Source organism: Monodon monoceros, unplaced genomic scaffold (assembly GCF_005190385.1).
Source record: "Monodon monoceros isolate NGI ecotype Baffin Bay Population unplaced genomic scaffold, NGI_Narwhal_1 Super_Scaffold_9, whole genome shotgun sequence".
Taxonomy (NCBI): domain Eukaryota; kingdom Metazoa; phylum Chordata; class Mammalia; order Artiodactyla; family Monodontidae; genus Monodon; species Monodon monoceros.
The window spans coordinates 21193009-21203803 of NW_021703786.1; the positions used below are offsets into that span (position 1 = coordinate 21193009).

Genomic DNA, 10795 nt, shown 5'->3' on the forward strand with positions numbered 1-10795 from the left:
AGATCAGAGCTGCAGTCAAGCCGTCAGGGAGATGGGCAGGCCCCGGGCAGTTCCCTGGACAGGGCAAGACCTAAGGGTCATGTCCAGTGTGAGAGCTGGATCTGGGAACCGGGGCTGGGGCCCACGGGGTGGGCTTCTCTGAGCCTCGGTTTACACATCCGTGAAGTGGGGGTATTCAGGTAAGTTTAAGCTGCTGTAACAAAGAGACTCATAATGAGCCAGTGGCTTAAGGAAGATAATGTATCTAACAGTCCACGGTGAGCATCCCATGCCCCATGCAGACATCCAGGGACCTGGTTCCTTTCGCTCCCTTTCTCCCCATCCCTTAGGACAACGCCCTCCTCTCCATAGCCAGTGGCCTGTCCATGACTGATCTGTGAGAAAAGGAAAGGGATGGACAAGGAGCCCCACGGTCTCTGGGTCCCCGAGGGACTCACATCATTTCTGCTCAATTCCATTGGTGAGAAATGGCCACGTGGCCATTCCTAAATCCAGGGGAGTCTGGGAATAAAACTCCAGTCATGTGCCTGCCCAAAGGGGTGTGATTTAAAAGACAGCTCGCAGCCTCGTGCTGGATGGGTGTAGTAATACCTCCTTGCAGGGTGCTGTGAGTACAGGTAAAGAACCCGGCACTTAGTAAGAGTTCAATAAAAGTGCACAATATCACTGAGGTCAGGGCTCCCAGGGGCCTTGGAAACTCTCTGGTCTAATGTCCTCATTTCTCTGCAGTTAACGAAACAGGCACAGAGAGGAGAGGCCTCTGCCCGGGTTGCCCAGTGTGTAAGGGGCAAGGTGGCTCCAGAATCCTGGGTCCTCAACCCCATCCTCTCACTTCTTGTTTCAAATTAGCTGGTCCAGCTCCACTGGGAGCTAGGCAGAGCATGGGGACCCAGATGACCTCTGCACCCAGAGGCAGGGTTGGGGGACAGGATTCCGAGAGGCTGCACGGCTTTGTGACTCCATAGGTGTGGCCCTGGTTTCCTGGACGGAAGTCAAAGCTGCTGCTCTGTGACTGAGGGCCACACCCAGCCCCCAGAGGGGGCAGTGGGCTGTGGGCAGCTGCCACACGGGACGCGGCAGCAGGTGCCTGAGGAGCATGGCGTGCCCGGGCTTCCTCCTCTTTCTATTCCTCTTCCTCTTTGCCAGCACCGTGGCCCGGGGGGAGTGTGCTGTGCTCCACGTGGTGTCGGACAACTGGAGCAAGGACTACTGCGTCCTGTTCCGCTCCGACTATGTCACCCTGCCCCAGGACCTACACCACGCCCCACTCCTGCCCCTGTACGATGGCACCCATGCACCCTGGTGCCCAGGCGAGGACTCCCCCCACCAGGCCCACCCCGGCTCCCTCAGCCAGCAGCCCCTCCGCCAGACCACCGCCATGGTCATGAGGGGTAACTGCAGCTTCTACGCCAAAGGCTGGCTGGCTCAGGCCCGAGGAGCCCACGGGCTGCTCATCGTGAGCCAGGTCAGCGGCCGACAGCGCTCAGACAGCACCCCGGCAGCCCAGGACCGCCACAAGCCCCTGCCAGACCTCACCATCCCCGTGGCCGTGCTCCGCTACACCGACATGCTCGACGTCCTGAGCTACACCCATGGTGGCGCCAGGGTCCGCGTGGCCTTGTATGCACCCCCAGAGCCCGTCCTTGACTACGACATGGTGGTCATCTTCCTCCTGGCTGTAGGCACCGTGGCCGTGGGCGGCTACTGGGCCGGAGTGACCGAGGCTGACCGGCTGCAGCGGCGGCTGGCCCAAGGGGGAGGGGGGCCTGGCGGTCAGAATCAGCAGGAAGCAGTGGCAGCCCAACAGCGGCACAAGCGAGAAGACGCAGCAGTGGACTTCACGCCGGCCATGACGGGCGCAGTGGTCGCCGTGTCCTCCTCCAACATGCTGCTGCTCTACTTCTTCTACGACTGTTTTGTCTATGTCCAGATCGCCATCTTCGGCCTGGGCGCCAGCACCGGCCTCTACAGATGCCTGGTGTCCGTGGTGCCGCAATACCGGTGGCTCCTGCCCGGCCGCCGGGCCTGTCTGCAGCTGCCCCTGCTGGCCGGCCTGTGCGTGGTGGTGACGGTCCTCTGGGTCGCCTACCGCAACGAGGACCGCTGGGCGTGGCTCCTGCAGGACATGCTGGGTGTGGCCTACTGCCTTTTCATCCTGCGGCGTGTGCGCCTGTCCACCCTCAAGAACTGTGCCTCCCTCCTGCTGGCCCTGCTGGCCTTTGATGTCTTCTTCGTCTTCGTCACACCCCTGCTCACCAGGACCGGCGACAGCATCATGTTGGAGGTAGCCTTGGGCCCGGCAGACTCCTTGAGCCACGAGAGGCTGCCCATGGCGCTCAAGGTGCCCCGGCTGAGCTTCTCAGCCTTGACCCTGTGTGACCAGCCCTTCTCCATCCTTGGCTTCGGTGACATCGTGGTCCCCGGCTTCTTGGTGGCCTACTGTCACCGCTTTGACGTGCATATCCGCTCGCGGCAGGTCTACTTTGTGGCCTGCACCGTGGCCTACGCTGTGGGCCTGCTGGTCACCTTTGTTGCCATGGCGCTCATGCAGATGGGCCAGCCCGCCCTGCTCTACCTGGTGTCCAGCACCCTGCTCACCAGCCTGGCCGTGGCTGCCTGCCGCCAAGAGCTCACCCTCTTCTGGACTGGCCAGGGCAGAGCCCAGACGCCCGCCCGGCCGGTGCCAGGGCTCTGCGGTGCCCCTTCAGCTGGCTCTGAGCAGAAGCAGGAGCACGCAGCAGATGTCCACGGAGCCAGCGAGCTCGCGGGGGCCGCTGAGCACCTGGCAGGGAACTTAGACGGCGGCCTTGGGAAGGACGCGGCTGAGATTGTCACCATATCTCAGGATGAAGCCACCGGTCCTGAAGGCCACAGTGACAGCTCTGAGGGCTGGAGTGATGCCAACCTGCAGGCTGATGAGCTGCCCTGTACCCACCCTGCGGCCTCAGAGGAGCTGACGCCGCTGATGCCACTCATGCCGCCGCCCTCGGAGCTGGGCCACACCCACGCCCAGGCCCAGGGCCACGATGCTGGCCTGCCCCGGACGGGGCTCCACAAGAAGAAGGGCCTGGAGGTAAAGAAGAGCATGTCGACCCAGGCTCCTTTGTGAACCGGGGGCCCCAGGACTTGTGCCTCTAGGCAATTGCAGAGCAAAGCCATGTGTGGCACAAAGAAATCGGGGCATTAAAGATATTCCATATCTACCCAATGGAGCCTCTTTGTTTGTTAGGACTGTAAGAAAGCAGCAACCACGGAATAAGTCCACGCAGAGACTGGAGGGCCCTTAGGACAGGCCCCATCTCCCCCTGCAGCCCAACCCCGGCCTCACTGCCCATCTTTTTCTCATGCTCAGGTCCAATTGAACAATTACTCTTCCTTGATCACACCACGTCCTCTCCCTCTCTCTTTGCGCATGCTTTTCTCTCTGGCTGAGACACCCTTCCCATCCCAGACAGATATATCACAGCCCAGCTCCCTCACTCATTGGAGAATTTCTAAGCAGCCTTCAAGTGTCAGCTCACTACCACCCTTCCTGCTAAGCGTCCCTGCTCTGGGCATCCTGGACAGCAACACCACGCCCACCATGTGCCTGCTGTCATCCGCCTTCTGCATCCACAGACATCAAGTATGCGCCTACTGTGTATACCACCCTGTGGCGGGCACAGAGGGAGGCTGCTGTCCAGCTGGGGGAAGGGTGGGGGATGGAGAACAGACAAGAAACAACTTGAGACTCATCTCAAAACGGGGATGGAGAGCTTGGAGCCGGAGTGGAAGAATTTAGGAGACCACGGCTCTAGTTCCCGTGCTTCCTTCCCTGACCCTGGACGATGGACCAATCTCTTAACCTCTTTGAGGTTCAGGAGTCTTATCTTCAAAATGGGACCTATACCATGTCCACCTGGAGGCAGGGGCATGGACAAAATGACCTCTTGCGGACCCCACAGTTTCTTTAGTTTTATGGTGTGTTTATATGTTGCTCAAGCAGAGCAAACAAACTCTGGGGTGAGGGAAGGCTTCCGGAGGAGGCTATGTGGGAGGGGCAGTGTGGTACCGTGGTTAGAGTTCTGGAACCCGCAGCCTACCGGAGTTTCCAGCTCCACCACTGACCTGTCCTGTGTCATTGAGCAAGTGATTTAACCTCTTAGTGCCTCGGTTTTCTCACCTGTAGAATGGGATAATAATAGGACCTACTGTGGGGGTTTGGGGGAGGTGTGACCGCATTGGCTTATATACGAGGGCTGACGCAATGCATGTAGGGAGATCGATATGAATGTTAGCTCTGTGTATATTACTCCCCTTTGTGAAAGGAGCTGAAAGAATCAAATCCAACTCTACAAGCCTTTGGGTTCTGGCCCCAACTTCCTCCCCTCCTCCCCTCCACACCCAGCATTCCTGCTCTTACCACCACCAGCGAGCACACACCAGTCCCCGTCACACACATCTTCCCTCTGCCCCGCCAGGACCCTCCCACGTGCTGGGTCCTCTACCTGCAACTTTCCACTCCTCCTACCCCCAGAATCGGGTCTGGCCAGTTTCTTGTCCGTCCAGCCCCAGCTCAAACGCCCCTTCCTCATGGAAGCCTACCTTGATGACCCTTCCTAAAGCAGCCCCTGGCCTCAATCGCATCACCCTATACCCGGTTCATTAGTCTTCTCGTCTCCCCCAGTCATGTCAGCTTGGTGAGGGCAGGGAACCCTCTGTCTTGTTCATCTGTGTAGAACAGGGCCTGGTAGGTAGCAGGTGCTTGAGTTATATTTGTTGGAGGAATGAATGAATGAATGAATGGAATAAATGAACCAATGAATTCTGGGAAAAGCCTGGCCACTGCCTGGAGTTCTGACCCAGACAATGAAGTGAGCCTGGGCAAGAGAGGCAGCCCTCCTGGGAATCCTCACCCACCACAGCCCAGATTGTCTTCCCGACCATCCCCTGCTGCAGCCACAAGAGTGTGAGCCAAGGGCAGGTCTGGTCTCAACCCACCTCACTTAATTCTTAAAGCTGGTTGTAATGAATGAATGCATGAATGAGTTGCTCCAGCCTGAACACCACGAGCGAACACCCCAGGCCGCCTCCCTGGGGTACTGCAGGGCCTTGGTCAGTGTGGAGATGAGACTCTGAGGGTTCTGGCTGGGCCCTGGGGGTGGGGAGGAAGGGGGCCAGGTAAAGGGCATCTCAAAGAAAGTCCCACTCACTGGGGATGAAGCGCAGCCCCCTAGGCAAACAGCATCTGAAGGCCGGGTCTGGACAAGGGCAGAGAGAGGAACCCGGGCCAGGACACTGACCGGAGAGGTTGGCAGCCCCTTCTGCTGGAGCCAGAGACCATCTGGCCTGGACAGAGGGGCCTCCACAGGCTCTGGCTCACCTCCAGCCAGGGCGACTTCCCCACTGCTGACCTGCGTCACTGGGCCCGCCAAGCGTGGGCTATACCCCTCTGCCAGGCCCAAGGGGGAGGGCTGAACAGAGCTGAGGCCCCTCGGTCCGCCTCACCGCCTAGACTGGGGGGCAAGGGAGCTCTGCTTTCCCAGGAACTTGCAGTTGGAGTGGCTTTGAGGACGCTGGACTGGAGCCCCCTGGGCAGGGCGATGCCTGCCTCCAAGGAGAGGATGCTCAAGGGAAGCCCTCCCCATCCCACCCACCGCCATGTCCAAACAGATTCAGGGAAGAATGAATCCAACTCTGTCCTCACTCTTCTACCCAACAGGGGCTAACATTCAGAGACTATTCTGCCTATAAAATGGGGGGAATGATACTGCCTACCTCGGGGATTCTGGCACGTATTAAAGCATCCAGGTAAGGAGCCGAGCCTGGGCTCCCGACATCTTGTAGCGCTGCTGTCGCTGCTCTTCTCTGATGACCCAGCATCCCCTGCTCCTGCCCTGACTCCAGAGCCAGGATCCTCTCTTAGCTGCGGGCTGTGTTTCCCTTTGCCAGTCTGCTTCCCAGGGATTGGGCCGAATCCAGGTGGCTGTCACCTGTCAGAGGTGCCCAGAGTTGGCAACCCCCATCTGAGTGCCAGAGGGACACAGAGTACTGCACATGTGCATGTACACACACACACACACACACACACACAGATACGTGCAGGTAGACATGCACACACATCCGTACTGCACCCTCAGGTAGCTAACGACAGAGCGGTACAGCGGGACCAGGGCCTGACCATCTTCCCCTGGGCTAGCAGAGACGGTGGCGGGCAAGCCTGCGCCCCGGTCTGATGGCTCCCCTGCCCTCACCTGTTCCGTCCTCTGCTGCTTTTGCACTTTGAGCCCCATCTCAACATTTGCAGGGCCCAACCTGTGACAGGTGAAACCTAAGATGGGGAGGTGGGGAATTCCCTGGCAGTCCAGTGGAATCTCTGGTCAGGGACCTAAGATCCCACAAGCTGCGCATCACAGCCAAACCCCCCTCCACCCACCCACCCCCCCCCCCCCCCAAAAAAAAAAAAAACTAAGATGGGACCAGGGCAGGAATGAACTCCTGAGCCATGCCCAGGGCTCCAGGTGGCCCAGTCCCAGCTCTGGGGCTGTGCTGTGTTCAGGCTGCCCGGCATTTTTCTCTGTGGCCTCATTTAATCCCAGCAAGAACCCCATGAGCTGAATGGTCACAGCCTAGTTGTTTTCTAGTTGGTGAGAAGTTTGGTACCAGAGCTTTTGGCTTCCCTTGATAGTGAGAACCGGCAAGGACCCAAGAGATGCTCTGTCCCACAGATGAGGAAAGGAAAGCCCAGAGAGTGTCAGGAGCCACCCAACATCACACAGCAATGGGACAGCGTAAACAGAACACAACTCCGGTCTTCTGCCTCCCAGCCCAGCAGCTGGGATCAGTTCCCATCCTCAACACCGTTCCTCTCTGCACAGCCCGATCTGCAAAATATGCCTACTCCAGGAAAACCCAGGGTCTACCCATTCCTTTGCCTTGTGCCCCTCAGGACGTTCAGCCCTCTATCCTCTTTGAGAAGTCATTGTGTGTGGAAGGTTTGTGATTCACCATCAAGCATCTCTTCAGCTAGCACAGGAGGACACAGCTGCGCTCTGAGCCACTGAGACTTGGATTCAAAGTCCAGCATTGCTCCTCACTTGCCGTGTGCTGCTGGACAACTGAAGCCACCCCTCTGCCTTGACATCCTCATCTGTAAACTGGGCTGCAAAGGTTTACACTGTGGGTTTGTCGAAAGGATTAAATGAGGTGAGGTATGTGTTCACTCAGCTAACACATGCTAAGCACTAATGATAGGCTAGATACACATGTTATCTCATTACCCGATGCCCAGGTTTCAGAGCAAAATTTCCAGGACAGCACTTGTCACACCTCCAAATGCCGTCTTTCCCAAATCAGCTTACAATTCTTCCTGGCTGAGCTCCCAGAGGGGGTGTCATCCTCTTCCCTTCCAAGGGTTAGGATGTCCGGCCATGCCCAGTGAGGTGTGGTGTGAGGGTGGGTGCCTGGCGGCGAACAAGGGCACCACCGCATAACCAGAAGAGGAATCCCTCCTCAGTTAGACTGAAACGCGGAAGGTTTTGTGCCTTTTTTCCTGCAACGCTGAACTTTGCGCGCTCCTGTCCTGCCATCTCCTGGTCAGTAATGTAAGAGCAGGCGGGCTCACGCTCCAAGGGCCAGGGGCATTCCATCAGGGAACTTTGGAATAATTATAGTCAGGGGTGATATTCAAAAAATGTACAATAAACTACCCATCAGCAAAGTTCTGGAGTCCCTACTGGGCCCAAGGTTAACTCTTTAGAAGCCGGCTGTGAGGAAGCGGAGGTGTCCTGGAGAAGGGTCTGAGAGTATTTTGATATTTTATGAAATGAAGTAGCCCCAATGCAGCATCACTAAACATCCTTAATGCTTGAAGGGTCCATGCCCTGGTGCTTACCCCACCCCCATAGAATCAGGTCACCTTGAATAAGTGACCTTATTGTGAATAACGAATTCTGTGTTTCAAGACCCCCAGGGCGTGGACCGTTGCTAGGTGAGGGGGCTCCCCATTTTGTCCCCTGGTCCCCCCAGTACTTGTTCTTGTAGGTCCACAGATGCCCCTTCCCACACACAGCACAGTGATTATTCATTGTGCTTGTGAGCACGTCCCTGCCCATCACTGGTTTACTTTCCAGACGCTTAGTTTTATCTTTGGGAATACCTACTCTTCAGCCTCTAGGACTCTTGGCTAGAGTTCTTCCAGCCGCATAAGTCTGAGTCCAGGTCTCACATCTCACCTCTGAGCCCACCTAGAATTATGGAACACAGTCTCAGAGAGACCCCAGGAAGGGGAAGCTGGAAAGGGAAACCGAGGCTCCACTGGGAGAACCCTGGGCTGCTGACATTGGGAGGAGTAGTTCTGAGAAATGCCTTTAAGTGGCTTCCCCAGCCTCTTAAGGACTTGAACGGTGCAAAAGACTAGGGGGAGGACGGTGTATGAGGTCTGAGTGAGGGTGTTGGCAGAGCCTCCAGGGACCTTTCAGAACTCTCCATAACTGAGGACAGAGAGCGAGAGCTGCCTGCCCGAGGTCACACAGCAAGCCACTGGCAAGGCGAAGAACGTGGAAACTAACCCAAGAGCCCTTCACAAACAGGAAACTCTTTCTGGAATGCAACTGCTTGCCTTTCAGGGATTGTTTCACAAGGTCCCAATTTCCCACCACATTCTTGGTTTTCTTAAAGCAGGAGGCTCTTGGACCCAGAGAGCAGAGAACTTCTCTGGGCAAAATCCTCAGCCCCTCATAAGTCATCCTGGGCAAAGCCTGGCCACTGCCTGCAGTTCTGACGCAGACAATGAAGCGAACCTGGGCAAGAGAGGCAGCCCTCCTGCGAATCCTCACCCATCACAGCCCAGATTGTCTTCCCGGCCATCCCCTGCTACAGTGTGAGCCATGGGTGGGCCTGGTCTCAACCCACATCACTTAATTCTTAAAGCTGGTTGCGATAAATTGAATAGCGTTCCCTCCAAAAGACAGTCACGTCCTAATCCCTGGAACCTGTGAATGTTACCTTATATGGAAGAAGAAAAAGACGACTTGGCAGGTGTGATTAAGTTAAGGACCTTGAGGTAGGGAATCTGTCTTGTATTATCCAAGTAGGTCCTAAATGTAATCACAAGGGTTCTTATAAGAGGAGGATTACACACACAGAGGAGGAGAAGGCAATGTGAAGATGGAAGCAGAGCTGAGAGTGATGTGGCCACCAGCCAAGGATTGCCGGCCGCCCCCAGGAGCTGGAAGGAGCAAAGACCAGATTCTCCCTGGGAGCCTCCAGAAGGCGCACTGGCCTGCCGACCTCTTGCTTTCAGGTCAGTAGTCCTGATTTCAGACTTTTGGCCGCCAGAACTGTGAGAGAATGAATGTCTGTTGTTTTACTCCACCGAGATTGTGGTAATTTGTTACAGCTGCCACAGGAAACTAGCGCGCTGGTCAGCAGGTAACCCTGACACAAGCTGCCTGAGTGCCCAGCCCTGTGCTTGAGAATTAAATGTCTCACAGAGCAGACGAGACAAAGACACAGCCCCACAGCGACACACCTAGTCCTTCCCGCTGGGGAGAGCCGGGCAGCCGGAGTCAGTGAAGGAGAGACCGGAGCTGGGGGTCTCCGTTGCAATAGCCAGTGAGTGTTTCCCAGTTCCAGCTGCTTTATCAGGCTCCAGGGGCTTCTTTTTATCGTGATTTTACTGTGCTTTGGAGAAAAAGTGGAGAGCACAAAAAAGTAGAAAAAAAAGCACAATTCCTGTTAAACTTCGGTATGTTTCCAGGCAGTCATTTTTTTCCCCATTCACAGGTTTTTATTTGTGTGTTTCATTTACATAGTTATTATCAAAATGGATATATACATTGGTATTCTGCTATGAATATTCTATGTACCTTTTGAACCTTTATTTGGAACGGGCTATCACATTCTCTTTATTGGATGTTTGATCTGTTTCCTACAGCACCGTGAGGAATATCTTTGGCAGTAAGTTACTTTACATGTTTTAGGAGATTTCTGTAAGATAGATCTAGTAATTTTACTTCTGGGAAACTAGGGGTATGAAAATCTTTAAAGATGGTAATGCATTTTGCTAAATTACTTTCCAAATTGTGTGTGTGTCAATTTACCCTCTGCGTGTGCTGTAAAACATGGAAGTAACCATTTTACCACACTTCCACCAGGATCTTTTCCAATTTGCTATGATGAAAAACAATATCACTTTCAATTTGCATGTCTCTACTTAACAGTGAGGTTGGACTTTTATTTCCACACTCTGGTTTATTAACAGAATACTCTCCACTCCCGGGCTTAGCACGGTGTCCAACCAGTCGTAATTCCCTGTTGATTCTATGCTAGGAAAACCTCTGGGATCTATTTTCTCCTTCCCATTTTTACAGGCTTATTTCAAGATGTCACCTCTCACCTGGGGATGAGAGGTCATTAGGATCCTTGAGGAAAAAAAAAAAGAACACAACTATTCTTGGTCGTGTTCTTCTGGCTGAAAGACCTTGGATGCCTCCCTACTGCCTGTCAAGCCAAGCCCAGCTCCTCGGCTTGGTGTTTAAGGCAGTCCGTGATCAGCCTTCCCTACAGCCAAGCTTGCCTGCTATATCCCCCAGTCACCCTGTGTGTGTAGCCCTTCACACATGCTCGCCCAGCTCCGTGCCTCTGATCCACCTTCCGCTCACTTGGAATGTGCTCTTGCACCCTCCCCTAATACCTACGCACGTTGTATATCCAGAGATTCACGCCACACTCTCCAGCACCCCTGTGCAGGGCCCTGTCCAAGGTCCTGGACACAAACATTACCCGGGATGTAGTTCCTACCTCAGAGGGTTTC

The 10795-nt window shown here is 55.3% G+C and overlaps 1 protein-coding gene across 1 annotated transcript; it reads left to right on the plus strand.

The window, feature by feature from the left end:
- The first annotated feature begins 1096 nt into the window (after positions 1-1096).
- SPPL2C (signal peptide peptidase like 2C) lies at positions 1097-3109 on the plus strand. The gene has a single exon (XM_029213408.1). It carries the CDS (start codon positions 1097-1099, stop codon positions 3107-3109), a length of 2013 nt encoding a protein of 670 aa, XP_029069241.1.
- Positions 3110-10795: the final 7686 nt, after the last annotated feature.

Coding starts and splice junctions, on each gene's coding strand:
- SPPL2C (XM_029213408.1), top strand. CDS start 1,097: ATGGCGTGCCCGGGCTTCCTCCTCTTTCTATTCCTCTTCCTCTTTGCC.